The sequence below is a fragment of the Pelodiscus sinensis genome, chromosome 24, assembly GCF_049634645.1.
Source record: "Pelodiscus sinensis isolate JC-2024 chromosome 24, ASM4963464v1, whole genome shotgun sequence".
NCBI classification, from domain to species: domain Eukaryota; kingdom Metazoa; phylum Chordata; order Testudines; family Trionychidae; genus Pelodiscus; species Pelodiscus sinensis.
Genome location: NC_134734.1, coordinates 25,316,400 through 25,332,041, shown reverse-complemented (window position 1 = coordinate 25,332,041; position 15,642 = coordinate 25,316,400). Strand labels below are relative to the sequence as shown.

Below are 15,642 nucleotides of genomic sequence, written 5' to 3'. Positions count from 1 at the left end.
CTCGGTGGGCAAGTGCGGGTGCACCCCCACTTCCTTGAGGCCTTCCTTCGCCCCCCATTTCAGATGCACCCTGGCTACAGGCACCTTAAACGGGGACCCATCTATGCCCTTCAGGGTCAGCTGCGCGTGGGGTAGTATCCGCTCCGGGGCCACTATGTCGGATCGGGCCAGAGTCACCTCTGCCCCCGTGTCCCAGAAGCCCGTCACCTTCCTACCATCCACCTCCAGGGGTATGAGGCACTCGCTCCGCAGGGGCCGTCCTGCCCCCACCCGGTACACGGAGAAATCCGCCTCCTGAGAATCAGACCTCCCAGGGGAGGTGCACTGAGCATCCTTCCCCTCTCTCTGAGCTGAGGTTTGCCTGCCAGCCCCTGCCTCTGGGGCAGCCTGCCCTTCCTCCCGCCCCAGCCAGTTAACCCTGGAAAGTCCCCGGTCCTGGGACCTGGTGCACTGAGCCCTCTTGTGGCCTTTTTGCCCACAGCGATGGCAAGTTAGGCTTTGGGCTGTCTCTGTCCAGGCCCTGGCTGGTTCTCTGGGGCGCAGACGACCTGTTCCTTGGTCTCGCCCCGTAGTTGACTCCCTCCGTCGCTCAGCCGAGATCCGATCTCTGCGCGGTTCCCTCTCTCTCCGGGACTCCCGTTCACACCCGGACCGGCTCTCCGTGAACTCATCCGCCAGTCTCCCGGCCTCCTGGGGGTTCTCTGGTCTCCGGTCCTTGAGCCACAGCCTCAGTTTGGGTGGGCACGCTTCATAGAACTGCTCCATCATGACCAGCTTGAGCAGCTCCTCTGCGGTCTGGGCTCCGGCTCCAGACACCCACTTGCGGCAGTATTGCGCCAGGCGGGAGGCCAGGTCCACATAGGTCTCCCGTGGCCCTTTCTGTACCCCCCGGAACTTCTTCCTGTACATCTCGGGGGTCAGCCCGAACTTGTGCAGCAGGGCCTCCTTGACTCGGTTGTAATCCCCTGGCTGTAGGTCCTCCAGCTGACTGAGCACTCCGGCCGCCTCCTGGTTCAGTGCGGGGATGAGCTCCTGCAGCCAGTCAGCTGGGGGGACCCGTTGCAGTCCACAGGCCCTCTCAAAGGCACTGAGGAACCCGTCTATGTCACCCATGTCCTTCAGTTGGGCCACCACGAGCCTCTCCAAGCGTCTGGCAGTCCTGGGACCCTGGGGCCCATCCGCACTTGGCGCAGCCGGTGCCCCGCCGGTTCTCCGCTCTGCCATGGCCAGCTCATGCTGCCGCTGCCTCTCTCGATCTTGGCGCTCCCTCTCTCGGTCCTGGCGGTCCCTCTCTCGATCTTGGCGCTCCTTCTCTCGGTCCTCTACTTCCAATTCCCTGATCCGCAGCTGGATCTCCAGGCGCCGCAGCTCCGCTGGGCTGGCCCCTGCCCTAGATGGGCTACTTGCAGGCCTCCCGGGAGACGCTGTCTCATCTCTCCGTTGGGTTCCAGCGCTCCTCCCCCTCTCTGAGCCTGACACACTCTCAGGGGGGGTCTGGCTGCTTCCCCTGGGGACAAGATCCTGGCCCTGTGGCTGGTCATTATCTTCCAGCTGGGCAATCAGCTGGGCCTTGGTTGCTTTCTGCACAGGCAAGCCCCTCTCTCTGCACAGCCCCACCAGCTCTGCCTTCAAGAGTTGGGCGTAGGCCATCTGCCCGCTGGGCCCCTCGGTGCAGACTCACCAGTCTAGTGCTGCAGCGCCCCACGATTCCCAGGAACCGCTTCGCTCTGTCTCCAGCACGCCTGGCTCCAGGGCTCTTGCTTCTACTGCGCCTTGTCGCTTGCCGCTGGAAGCTCCATCCACGGGGTGCAGTGCATCCCACTTCTGACACCAGTGTGACGGCGCGTTGGGGGTTCCCCGTCTCCTGCACCCCGAAATGGCACAAACAGACTGCACCAGCCAGTGGAATTGAGGGTGGTTTATTGCTCCTCCAGCACAGCGCAGCACAGATGTAGTCTGGTCACAGGAACTGGGCTAGGATGCCTCAGGCCCCCTTGAGATGGGGGAGACTGGGCCCCTAAACTCCAGCCCCTTCTCCTAGGCTCTCCTCCATGCCCTCCGACAGCCAGCAACCAACCCCCTCACTTCCAGCCCTGCCCCCCAGCCAAGGCAGCATTCCACCTTCCTTTGTTCCTCTCCATGGGGGGTGTCTGGCCACTGGTTTGCATAGTGACTCATCCTGTTTTGCTGGGTCGTGGTACCCACGGCAGCCAGTGGGGGATCCCCCAGAGCCAGCAGCATAGAAACCAGCCAGGTACCCCCACTACGTCACAGGGGGGCACTAAGGCAGCTCCCTGCCTGGCCTGGCACGGCAGACTGCGCTGCGCCCCAGGGTATGTCTACACTGCAGAGTTTTCAAAAAAAAACAACACTCACGTCCACACTGCTATTGCGTTCTCTTGACAGAAAGTCAAAAGAACGGGGGGGGGGGGGGAGGGGGGTTCCGACAGCGGTGAACCTCTTTGTACGAGGAAGGAGCCCTTTTTGGAAAAAGGCGTGTGGACGCGAAAGAGCCTCCAGGAAACAGCCCTGGTGCCCTGGCGGCCACTCTGTCCACAGTAATCAGAACCTGCGCGCGAGATGGCGTCCAGTCAACGTGGGCGCTCTCTTTTGAACAAGCAGATCACTTCTCCTTGCGCCGTGGCAGTGTGGGCGCTCTCTGTCGGAAGACGTTTTTCTGGAAGATCTCTTCTGGAAAAGCTTCTTCCGAAGGAAGCCTGCAGTCTAGACGTAGCCCAGAAACAGCCAGCAGCAGGCCTGGCTCCCTGGACGGCTGGACAGGACTCCACGCTCTGCCCCTGCCCTGGGCGCTAGCCCCGCACTCCCACTGGCTCTGAACCTGCGGCTGGCTGCTTCTGGGGGGCCAGGAGAGGCAGGGAGCAGTTGCACCACTCACTGGGGGCTGCTCAAGTTAAGGCCCTCCTTCCCCAGCCCTGCCCCCCCCCCCGAGAGCCAGAGCCCCCTCCCACGCCAAAGCTCCATCCTCAGCCCCTCCCCCGGCGCCCACACTCCAGTCACATTCTGTTGGGCAACGTCAACAATTTTCTTCTTCTGGGTCATGAGGAGAAAAGTTTGCAACCGGCTGTGCAAGTGCGGCTGTGCCAGTGCGGCAAAGTGCCAATGCAGCGCTGTGCCAATGCAGCGCTGTGCCAATGCGGCAAAGTGCCAATGCAGCGCTGTGCCAATGCAGCGCTGTGCCAATGCGGCAAAGTGCCAATGCAGCGCTGTGCCAATGCAGCGCTGTGCCAATGCGGCAAAGTGCCAATGTGGCAAAGTGCCAATGCAGCGCTGTGCCAATGCGGCAAAGTGCCAATGTGGCAAAGTGCCAATGCAGCGCTGTACCAATGCGGCGCTGTGCCAATGCGGCGCTGTGCCAATGCGGCAAAGTGCCAATGCAGCGCTGTACCAATGCGGCAAAGTGCCAATGCAGCTGTACCAATGCGGCAAAGTGCCAATGCAGCGCTGTGCCAATGCGGCAAAGTGCCAATGCAGCGCTGTGCCAATGCGGCAAAGTGCCAATGCAGCAAAGTGCCAATGCAGCTGTGCCAATGCGGCAAAGTGCCAATGCAGCGCTGTGCCAATGCAGCAAAGTGCCAATGCGGCAAAGTGCCAATGCGGCAAACCAAGGCCGATCGTTCCCTCCCCGCCTGGCCTCGCGAAAGGATCCTTTCCATCACCGCTCAGCGCTGACACCACCCTCCGGGAGAGCCCATTGCACACGCGTGGTAGCGCTCCCAAGCTCAGCCCAGGGAGTGTTCCAGAGGTGGGTCTCCCGCCTGAGCCCACAACTTAACAAGCCTCGCTGGACGGAGGTTTCCCTGGGAGGCTCTGTCCAATGTCCCCTGGCACAATCCCACAGACTCCTAAAACTGGACGGGGCCTCGAGAGGTCACCAGGTCCAGTCCCCTGCCCCCATTTCATCCCTTCCCTCCTGGGCATGGCCCCTTGTTCCACCCTGAACAATTCCCCCTTGCTGGACACTCACAGACAGCGACCTGTCTCCTGCCACCCTGTGCCATGCGGAGTTAAGCCTCCCTCTCTGGGGAACGCCTGCAGCCCCGCCGGCACGCCCAGCACCTTGCGTGTAAAGGTCCGTTTCGGGTGGTCGCTGTTATCAATGGGTCAGAGTCAGGCTGGAAGGGCAGAACCAGTGGGGTTCCGCAGGGGTCTGTTTTGGGGCCAGTTCTGTTCAATATCTTCAGCAACCATTTAGATATTGGCAGAGAGAGGATGCTTAGTAAGCTTGCAGATGATCCCACGCTGGGAGGGGTAGCGAGTTTGCTTTGGTGGATAGAGTCATAATACAAAATGACCTGGACACACTGGAGAAATGGTCTGAGGTAAACAGGATGAAGTTTAATAAAGACAAATGCAAAGTGCTCCACGTAGGAAGGAACAATCCGTTTCACACACACAGAATGGGAAGCGACTGTCTAGGAAAGAGTCCTGCCAAAAGGGATCTAGGGGTCATAGTGGACCACAAGCTAAATATGTGTGACGTTGTTGCAAAAAAACCCAAAAAAGCAAACATGATTCTGGGCTGCATTAACAGGAGTGTTGTGAGCACGACACAAGAAGTCATTCTTCCGTCCTACTCTGCACTGGTTAGGCCTCAGTTGGAGTCTTGTGTCCAGGTCTGGGTGCCACATTTCAAGAAAGATGTGGAGAAATTGGAGAAGGTCCAGAAAAGAACAACAAAAATGATGAAAAGTCTAGAGAACATGAGCCCATGAGGGATGACTGAAAGAATCGGGCCTGTTTAATTTAGAAAAGGGAAGATTGAGTGGGGACATGATAGTGATTTTCAGGTACCTAGAAGGGTGTTACAAGGAGGAGGGGAACATTTATCTCCTTGGCCTCTGAGGACAGGACAAGAGGCAAAGGGCTTAAACTGCAGCAAGGGAGGTTTAGTTTGGACATTAGGAAAAACTTCCTGCCTGTCAGGGGGGTTAAACACTGGGATAAATTGCCCAGGGAAGTTATGGAGTCTCCATCACTGCAGATATTTGAGAGCAGGTTGGACAGACACTTGTCAGGGTTGGTTTAGACCAGGGCTACTCAACTTGGGTAGCCATGGGGCCACAGTGATACTCAGTGATTTTTTTGTTTTTTTTTAAAAAAAGGTGCTGGTACTCCAGGGGAAAAGTTGTTGAGCTCTGACTGGGGGTGCCGGTACTGCGACTGGGCTGTACCATCACAAGAAAAGCACTGCAGTCACAGCACATGTGTGGTTGCATATACATGTAACTATGTGCAAACAGCTTCTTTCACACTGACGGGCAGAATACAAAGCTTAAGACAAGACTACACAACACGCAGGCCCCATTTAAGTCAGTTCTGCTGATATCAATCCAGTTTCCACCCATGTGACTGCACTTTGAATGGGCAATGGCAGGCCAGGAATTTAACTACTAAGACTCATCTCGACAGAAGCCCGTTCTATGGACTCACCGCTGTGCAGTGTGTTCCCAGTGGGCGCCGTGTTGAGCCTGCGTGAACCCAAACCGCCCCGCGACCGCAAACAAATGGGCCGCAGGCCACATGAAGCCCATGGGCCGCGTGTTGAGTAGCCCTGCTCTGGACGGTGCTTGGCCCTGCCGTGAGGGCAGGGGACTGGACTTGATCGTTTCTCGAGGTCCCTTCCAGTCCCAGTGTTCTGTGAGTCCGTGTTGAAGAAATCGATGAGCCAAGCATGTTTCAGGCGCCTGCTACCGGCGAGTGTGGTCTGTGGCCCTCTGGAGGCAGGGCCAGCCGCGGGATTGAGGGGGCCTCAGGCAGAGCTGTCACACTGGTGGCCCTGGACCCGACGGCAGCCGGGGGGGATGAGTTTTTAGAGATGGGATTTTATAATCGTCTGCAGCACCCCAATGAAATAGTTAAAGCAAATTTTAAACTCGGGCCCGTCGACTGACACGGTACATTCAGAACCTGACAGTCTGTACCTGGGGCTGGCAAATGCCCAGGAAATGGCTTCACTGCCCCTTGACTGGCTCTGTCCCAGGTTCGGGGGCTGCTCATGGCCCGGGCAGGCTGGGCGCCGGTCGGTTCACTAGCCCCTCTCCGGAGTCAGCTGTAGCCGCCACAGGGTGGGGGTAGGAAGAGGCAGATGGGTGGACGTTAAGCCCCCGGGGTCCCGAATAACAGAATTTTGGGAGCCCTATGCAGCTGCACGTTCTGCATGTGTGCAAGAGCAGCCTGGCTGGAGGGCCACAGGCCAGGGGTCCGCACTTGAAATGTTTTAGGGGGTTGCAAATGAAAAAAAGGTGGAAACCCTCTGCTCCAAGTGGCCGTAGGCACCTCGGCTGGGCTGTGTAATCATCCGTTCCAGCTGATCGTGTATTAACCGACTCCTCATTCATTAACCTTCTATCAACGGTTAATGATCTAGCCCCTCGCAAGAGTCATTTTCCACCCTCCAAACTCATTGTAACTTGTCATCACCTTCCTGAGCGCCCCAGTTCCCAGCAGAGAGCACAGTAATCTAGTGAAGCCAGGACTGCCACCTCCAGCGCGGAGCCTCTCTCAGGATTGCTCTGAGTCAGGCAAAGACTTTCCCCTTTATCCCGCCCGTAAAGGCCTCCCCAGATTCCTGGCGGGTGTTGAACATCCAGATGCCTGCAACTCAGGCAAGTGGTGCTCATCAGAGAGGAGCCTTTGATGCTTCATTGGGTCAGGGTCCTTTACGCTCTCTGCTCTGGCTTTGCAAGGAGCCCGCTGCCTTAACCCGGCGCTGGGTATCGCTTTTGCATCAGGTGAGCGATGCCAGTTAGGACTGTGAGGTTTAGTTCGACCGGTATAATTAGACCAGGATCACCGGGGATGGTTAGACCAGGACTGGTGTGAGGGACCTGCATAACGAATTCCCTTTCTCTGCAGGACTAGCCAGCCCAGTACAAAGTGCCTTTCTCCCCGCATAGCTGCATTCACACTGCGAGGGTAGGGGGGAGAGTTGTATCGCTTTGCTTAGTCTGGCATAAAGTGGGACCATCGCTGTGTGGACAAAACCTCGGGGTGAGTAGCAACTGGCCCCCAGGGTGCTCATTCTAGCGCTGCCGTTTTATGCTGACAACCTGAAAGCACTTGAAGAACAACGGTGCTGGAAACGAAAAACTGCGTGTTGATTTTTTCAAGAGAACACAAACATTTCCTGTCAGCTCTCAAAGGGCGCAGGAGTTCTTGGGACGTGAACCAGCTCAGGCTGCTACAAAGTGGGCCCGCCCCAGCCCCCTGAACTTGATGTGAGCAGTGCCACTAATTTCAGCGCCACGCTGGGCCGGATCTTCTGCTGGTGTCAAGTGGTGGAGAGCTCCGCCAGCTTACGCAAGCTGGTCGCTGAGCCACCGGCGTCACTGGAAAGCAGCCAAGTGGCACCTGCCGAAGGTCTGGCCCCACTGACTTCAAGGCGAGAGACACCAGGTGCGGAGTTCTTAGAAAGACACGTGTTGTAACTGGTCCAGCTCTATTCAGACAGACCCAGGCCATCGACTGAACTCAGCAATGAAAGCATGAGTGGGCTGGTGGGTTCTTTAAGAGAGCCACTTGGCCCTGGCGGGTTTTGGGGTGTTCCCAGCTTTGTACCTCCAGAGTCCTCATGAGTGCAAATTAAAAAGTGCCTCTGCAGTACCCCACCGGCTCCTTTCAGTGGCCTGCAGAGTCCATATGCCACGTACCTTCTAGCCTGGGATGAACAGCTGCAACGAATGCTTGGGCTAGGGGAAGGAGGACACACCTGAGCCCGCAGTGGCTCTGGAGCTCTCCACATGGCCACGCTGGGCCTCCCATGTCCACACAGTGATCTTAGAAGTGTAGCGGCCTGCTGCTTTCCCACGGCCGGTGTGGCTGCCTGCAATCAGTCCCATGCCAGGGACAGTCGTTCATGGTTTCTTCCTGGGACTAGAGCAGGGAAATGAGAAATTCAGAGATGCACAATTCATCCCCTGCGTCCCGCTTCCACCGGCAGTGCCCTCATCAGGCTCTAGCCCTCACTAACAGTATGATGCTGGGGGTGGAGCTAAAGCCGGCGTTTCACCCTGCCCACTTGTCTTACTTCCCCCTTGTGTCCAATCAACCTGTGGAACTCCTTGCTAGGGGATATTTGAAGTCCAGGACCTTAGATAGAACTAGACAAATCCATGGGGGTTAGGTCCATCAATGGCTACTATCCAGGATAGGCAGGGATGGTGTCCCTGGTCTGTTTGACAGAGGCTGGGAATGGGTGACAGGAGGGATCACTGGATGATCCCTGTTCTGTTCACGCCCTGGGGCACCTGGCACTGGCCACTGTCAGAAAACAGGACACTGGGTTGGATGATTCTTGGGCTGATCCAGTCTGGCCATTCTTATGGGGCAGCAATGCCCCCCCCACAAGGCACAATCAGGTCCCTAATAATAGGGACAGGGCTTGGTCATTAATGGATCATCACCATCAAACCGGTGCTGGCTTTTGCAGCATTGCCATCACTTGTAAATTTTATCCTGTCTGCTGTGTGTATGTGCGCACGCACGTGTGTGCGTGTGTATGTGTGTGCACGTATGGGCGTGTGCATGGGCATGTGTGTGCATGCGCACGTGGGGTGTGTGCACACGGGAGTGTGTGTGTGCATGTGTGTATGTGTGTGTGTGCGCGGGAGTGTATGTGCATGTGTATGTGTGTGCATGTATGTGCGTGTGCATGCGGGTGTGTGTGTGCATGCGCGCGTGGGTGGTGTCTGCACGTGGGAGTGTGTGTGCGCGCGCGCATGCGTGGGAGTGTGTGCACGCGCGCGGGTGTGTGCACACTGGCGTGTGTGCACGTGTGCGTGCATGGAGGGGTGTGCACGCAGGACTGTGTGCGTGTGCATGTGTGCGTGTATGTCTTTCGTCAACTCCCCACTCCCAGAGTCACATTCTTTGGTCACTGTGGCCATTTTCATTGAGCAAACCGAAGGCAGGTAAGTTTCTAGCCCTGTTTGTGGGGCAAAGCTGGAACGGGCAGCGTGACGGTAACCCGACAGGCTCAGCCCACAGCTGGCTAACGGAAGCGCTCCCCATGCGTCACTTTGCAGCATCTCCTGCCCCAGCTTGTGAATTTCTGACCGCGTGGGGGGATGCCATGGCTGACGTGCCTCCTGTGAACCGTCGTCTCACGTCTGTGCTAACGCTGTCCCATTGCTCCTTGCAGGCATGAGCTCGGGGTTCAGCGAAACGGTCTACGGCAGCCTGGGGAGCCCAACGCTGTTGAGCATAACGCCGGAGTTTCAGAATTTGAGTGAGCAGTTTGGCCAGGCTGTCTGGAGACTCGGCGTGTCGGCTCAGCAGAGGAGGCCAGTTATCATCAGGTGTGAGAGAAACAGCTGTAAGAATTACATGAAGGAGCGGATCAAGTTTCATCCCCAGAACTTCTCCTTGGAAATCCAGGAGACCAGGCGAACGGACGCTGAGCTCTATGAATACACGGTGATCAAGGGCCCGGAGGAGGAGTCTTTGCATCTCCGGCTGGAAGTGTATGGTAATGAGCACCAACTTCGGAGGGCGGTTTGTGGGTCCCAGAGCTGGTCCAGCGCCTAGGAGAAAAGGCTCTTGCTATGTTAAAATGGTGCAGTTATTCCAGCCTCAGCCAGCAGGAGGTGCTGGAGAGCAGGGCAAGCATGCTGGCTGTGGGAAGGACTCCTGCCTCTTCCCATCCCAGCCGCTCCCTGCAAGGGGTGCTGTGGAGACCCGGCTCTCCCCTCTCCAGCACCCAACAGCCCACCCCCTTTGGCACCACCCACCTACCCAGCACAGCCAGACACCCGGCACCTCGACAGCCAGCGCTTTGTGCAGGCCTGGCTTGAGACGCATAATTTGATGGTCACATTTTCCTAAATATGCAAATGAGTTTACACATAATCACGGAGCTGCGCCACACTCGGCAGCCAGGGACGGCCTTGGGGGAGCGTTTCCTGCCAGGGGACTGGCGCCGGTGTGGCGGGTGTTCAGATGCCCGGGAGAAGCTGTGCACCAGGACTGGACGGGAGCCGAGCCGGCCCCATTGTCCCCTCTGGGAGCCGGAGGAGGCCGGCAGCGTGTCGCTAGGGCTGCCAGTTCCACCCTCCCCCAGGTAACCAGTCCCTCTCCCCTTCCCCCCACCCCACAGAGCGGGTCTCTGTCCCCCACATCCAGGTGGTCAGCAGGACCCCGGGCAACGAGAGCTGCACCGTGACCCTGAGCTGCGGGGTGGAGCACGGGGACAACGTGACGTACACCTGGGACTGCAGCGAGGGAAAAGCCTCCCAGCAGTACCTGCACAACGGCAGCTTCATGCACCTCTCCCTCAGCCCGCAGAAAAGCAGCTTCACCTGCACGTGCAACACCAGCAACCCCGTCAGCTGGCAGGAAACCCACTTCAGCTCCTCGGTGGAGTGCAGCGACGAGCCAGGCGGTAAGAGGGGCTAGTCCTGGCCAAGGGCCGCTGGGCTGGTGGCTGCCGTGGCAATGGGGCTGGGTTGGTTCTAGGGCCCAGTCTGCAGCTGGTGTATATCAGCTGGGCCAGGCCTTGGCCCTCCATCCGTACCTTGCCTCAGGTCAGAGCCATCTCCTCCCTCGAGCCAGGGAGGGGCCCGTGTCTCTGAGCTCGGCACTGAGTCCTGGGGCCAGTCGGTTTGCCTTAATCTCGTGGGCTCCGCCCGAGATGTGGCCACTGAGATCCGCCACGAAGGAAGAGTTGGGACCTCGCAGAGGTGGAGACCAGGGGAAAGCGGGACTAGCTCAAAGGGCCCATTTCAGCAGCCAGAGGCGAGGTCTGGTCTGGTCCTAAGCCCCCGAAACTTCATTTTCACACATCACATAGTCCACCTGTGGAACTCCCTGCCAGAGGAGGTTGTGAATACTTGGACTTTAACTGGGTTCGAAAAAGAGTGAGATAAGTCCATGGAGGTTCCCTCCATCAATGGCTATTAGCCAGGCTGGGCAGGAATGGTGTCCTGGCCTCTGTGTGTCAGTCTGGGAATGGGCGACCGGGGAGGGATCCCTGGATGATCCCTGTTCTGTTCCCCCCCTCTGGGGCACCTGCCATTGGCTGCTGTGGGCAGGCAGGATGCTGGGCTGGATGGACCCTTGGTCTGACCCCGTCTAGCCGGCCTTATGCGCACTTCATATTCCTGAGCTCCACCTGCTGGCAGCTTTTCTACTCGCTATTTACTTCCTGGACTGGTCAGTTTCCTGGTGGGGTGACGGCATTGGGGGCTGATTTCCTCAAGCGGCCTTCACAGGGGCTGTGACCGGATTTAAAGACTCTGCTTTGCTGGGCTTTAATGTAAATATAAGTCTGGTCTCTGGTTTCGTGGTTTCTCGGTTTCTGCCCCAGCTCCGTACAGTAAAACTCACGGTGGCTTAGAAATCCCACCTCGACTAAACCCTGTGCGGGAACTTCCTCTTGAATGGCTCGGGGCACAGAGGTCTCTCGCGGGCTGGGGGTTTCTGGCACCGCCTTTCTGACGTGCGGGACTTTCATGGGTGTTTTAATGAGACATTTGAACCTCAGGCTGGGACATTTTCCTTCTTTTAAATCGCTGTTGGTTTGAATTGACATAGGCGAACGGAGAGCTGGCTACTGTGGTGCTGGAGGGGTAGGGGGCAGCCCCTCGCCAGTGGCTGGGGCAGGCCCTTTGCAACAGGCCGCATGTCGGCCCTGCCGCAGAGGTGACTGCGACTGGGAGCCAGATTCCCCGGGAGCAGAACCAGCCTGGATATTACAAACCCCACAGGGAGGCTGCGCCCGATTCTCCTGCCCCTCTGGATCCCTTTGCACCTCATGGGCAAGGGCCTTGCAATGAACAGGGTCCCGAGTCGCAATTGGGGCCGCTCCGAGGTTGCTCCCCATCGTCTCCCTGGGTCCTGGCGCTGCCCCGTTCGTGCTGCCGTTCCCTGTGCTCTCCATAGCACGGAAGCTCTGGGGGCTTGTGTGTGTATGGCGCCGAGCGCCACAAAGCCCTGGTCCCTGATGGGGCTTCCAGACCCTCCCCCCCCCAACACCAGCTCTTGCCACGGAGAGATAAGCACCCTCGTGTAACACCAGCGGGGAGCCTGGCAAGCCAGTGCGGGGCCAGCTGCGACTGGAAACGGGCCCTGTCAAACCAGCGGGGAGCCTGGCAAGCCAGTGCGGGGCCAGCTGCGACTGGAAACGGGCCCCTGTCAAACCAGCGGGGAGCCGTGCTGGAGCCCGGGGTCTCGGCCCATGTGGCCACGTTTCAAAGGGCGCTTGGAAGGCCGGGCCCCTGCCTCTAGGTGCCCCCTCGTGCCTGGACTCGTCTCCTCCCCCCACGTCCTTGGTCCCCTACGGCCAGTCCAGCCACTGTCTCTTCCTGACTTCCCCTGGGGTGATCTGGGCCCGGCCTTCTGGCCAAGGCATGCGGCAGTTCATGCCCCTTACGGGTTCATTAAAACCCCCAGCCCCACGCCCCTCCCCCCACGGCATTGTGCCCCCACCAAGCCCCCAGCCCTGCGCCCCTCTCCCCATGGCATGGTGCCCCCACCAAGCCCCCAGCCCTGCGCCCCTCTCCCCATGGCATGGTGCCCCCACCAAGCCCCCAGCCCTGCGCCCCTCCCCCCACAGCATTGTGCCCCCACCAAGCCCCCAGCCCTGCGCCCCTCCCCCCATGGCATGGTGCCCCCACCAAGCCCCCAGACCTGCGCCCCTCCCCCCACGGCATGGCGCCCCCACCAAGCCCCCAGCCCTGCGTCCCTCCCACCACAGCATGGTGCCCCCTGCCAAACCTCCAGCCCTATGCCCCCCCATGGCAGGACACCCCATGCCAAGCCCCCCCCCTTGGCACAGCACCCCCAGGTGAGCCCCCTGTCTGGCCCCTGCTGCATAGTGCCCCCTTCTGGCTCTACAGACTTGCAGCTGCTCACTGTGGCTCCCCACGGCTTCCATGCAGTGGGTCATGGGCCCCAGGTGCTGCACCGAGGCAATGTTTCCTGGGGTGCAGCCGTGGCAGGAGTCCCCTCTGCAGGTGTAGCAGGGGGCCCCATTCACGGACCGGGGGGATTCCTGGTAATCGGAGGGGAAGGGGTCAGGGCTCACCTGGACTCTTCTGCTTCCTGGCCTGGCTCAAGTTCTCCCGAGCTCAGGGCCGGCCCACAACAGTTTGGCACCTGAGGCGGGGAGCTCAAATGACGCCCCATCCCCCTCGCTTGGGCCACCACTTGGAGAGGTCTCAGTTCTGCTTTCGTCCTGTTCTGCGCCTCTCACGGCACGGCACGGCTCAGCTACCTACACGTGCACCAGCACAGACACAATGCTCTACGCTATGGGTCCTAGTGGCGCCCCCCACAGTCTGGCACCTGAGGCGGCCGCCTCAGTTCACCTCATGGTGAGGCCGGCCCTGCCCCAGCCCCACCCCCTGTGCCCCGCCCTGGTGAGCCCTGTGCCTGGACTCCCCTGACAGGAGCCCCCCATGCTATGCCCTGGGGGACCTCAGCCTGGCCTCCGACAGTTCCTCCCAAAGAACTTTCCTCTTCCAGGATCCTGCTGCCTCTGCTGCGTTCCCAGATCCATTCACGGCCCCAGCTCCGGTCACTCATTAACCCCAGCGCTGATGGCTCATCAGTGGGGCTGAGGGGACAGCAAGAGCCTTCGGGTTGGCTTTTTAAAGGCATGTAGGTGCCCAACTCTCATTGGTTTCAGTGGGTGCTGGGTGCAGAAATAAGCCAGTCCGTGGTGCTTTCGAATGTCAGTGAGATGTAAGCTCTTAAGGCTCAGACCCTCAAAGGGCATTAGGTTCCTTTGAAGCCAATGGGAGTTAGGGGTCTGGGCTCCTTTGAGGATCTGGGCTGCACATTGCTTTTGAAAACAGCATGTAGGCTCCTAAATCACTTTGGTGCTTTTGAAAATGGTGCCCTGACCTAGCCAAATGCGAGTGTGCACCACTTTAAGCACGTGCGTAGCCCTAGTCCAGACTACGGCTCTGACTCTGATATATACTGAGGTCTGTTGCACCGCTCTGGTGGTGTGAGGGGGTTTGAACTGACAGTGATGCCTGGCACCTTCTGCTGGCGCAGCACTTCCTGTGCTCTCTGTCTCTGGTACACAGAGATAATCACTGGCGATTGGAGAGATAAATGCAGCGGCAATGCGATCTTAAAGCCACACGAACCCTCGCTCCAGTTTAACCCCCCCCCCCCCCCGGGACAGAGCGCCCCGTGCAGGGACACGTCAGTGAGTCTCTTCTTTGCACGTTCATTCCCAGGCTCCCTCGGGATGATGCACGTGGTGAAATACGTCGTGCCGGCCTGTGCGGTTCTGATCTGTGCAGGGCTTGTCGCGGGCTGGCTCTCACTCCGAGGTAGGTGCACAAGACTCTAGGAACTGGCTGCTCGTAGGCCGTGTCAACCTAACTTCCGTGGGCACGCGGCCGCCGCGGGAACGACAGCGCCAGTGCCTGCTACGCTGTGCTCCTCGGGTGGAGTGCGCGTCCTCAGCCCGCAGCCCGTGTGTTTATGGTACTGCCAGCGCAGGGCATTGTGGGATAGCTCCTGACAGCCAATGGGAGTCAATGTCCCGCACAGGGTCCCTGATGGGTGGGGGCAAAGAGGGCAGTTGTCCTGGGTCCTGGCGATTTAAAAGGGCTCGGGGCTCTGGGCCCCCATTACTGTGGGTGGACCCCTGGGCCCTTTAAATTGCCAGTGGAGCCCTGTGTGGAGGAATCAGGTGGCATGAGGGCTGATTGCCATAGCCCCGCCCCTTCCATACTGCCCAGGGCCTGGTGACTTCTGCTGCCGCCCTGGCAACGCAGTGTCCGCACTGACACCGCGTCTGCCTTACGGCCACCGGGACGCTAGGCCAGGGGGGAGGTGGAGTTAGGCCAGCGGGGCAGGACAGATGCACTGACGGGGGCCAAATCGTCAGATCAGTATAGACTGCCATGCGCTGACCTACCTCTGCAGCGCGGCCCAGGCCTTGGCGCGGCTCAGTGCGCGGTTTGGTACCATGTACAACGCCCCCAGTTAGGGGTGTCACGAGACCGGGACAGGCCTGGGGACACCAGTACAAAGCTGTCTTAGGAGAGCTTATTCTCCGTCCCACGCTGCAGTAAGCACCTTTCCAGCTGCACGGCCCAGCCGCTCTAGGGGGGTTGTGCCACTTTGCACCAGGAGCACACTGGAATAAATTGCCTAGGGGGGCTGTGGCGTCTCCATCGCTGGAGATATTGAAGAGCAGGTTGGACAGACGCCTGTCAGGGATGGTCTAGACAGTCCTGGGTCCTGCCATGAGGGCAGGGGACTGGACTCGATGACTCTCGAGGTCTCTTCCGGTTCTAGTGCTCTGTGATTCTGTGACACCCCCCCCCCCCCAAAGCACTTTTCTTTCTGGTGTAACTGGACCTACACGGGGGCTTTTGCTGGTATTAAAGCAGCATTAACAGTCACCCCCACCCACACGATCGCTCCAGCAAAAGGCTCTAGTGCAGCCCTGGCCATCGGCTGGGGGCTGGGCTCTGTCAGACACAGGAAAGTGGGTCAGACTCGCCCCTGGATGTGACGCAGTCTGGAAATGCCGGTGTGCGTAGGCTGCGTGCCACATCTCTGCACATGAGTAAATCTCACCTGTGCTGAGCACTGTGGCATGGAGAGCAGACTAGCCGTGTGTTCAGTCTCAAGGGAACCCCAGCTAGTCCTTTAGCA

At 59.1% G+C, this 15,642-nt stretch overlaps 1 protein-coding gene across 7 annotated transcripts in view; it reads left to right on the top strand.

Annotated features, from left to right (window-relative positions):
- Window positions 1–15,642, top strand: part of LOC102463834 (signaling lymphocytic activation molecule-like) — a 35,081-nt gene that overhangs the window by 7,414 nt on the left and 12,025 nt on the right. For 4 of the 7 annotated variants that reach the window (XR_012897538.1, XM_075908355.1, XM_075908352.1 and 1 more), the window contains 3 exons: window positions 9,161–9,487; window positions 10,115–10,399; window positions 14,208–14,303. Coding sequence is in view for 6 of the 7 variants with exons in the window: in XM_075908355.1 (XP_075764470.1) it covers window positions 9,161–9,487; window positions 10,115–10,399; window positions 14,208–14,303 (708 nt within the window). In the remaining variant the exon portion in view is untranslated. Of the gene's footprint in view, window positions 1–5,123; window positions 5,916–9,160; window positions 9,488–10,114; window positions 10,400–14,207; window positions 14,304–15,642 lie in introns of all 7 variants that reach the window. The other 3 variants (XM_075908357.1, XM_075908356.1, XM_075908358.1) reach the window with 2 other exon arrangements.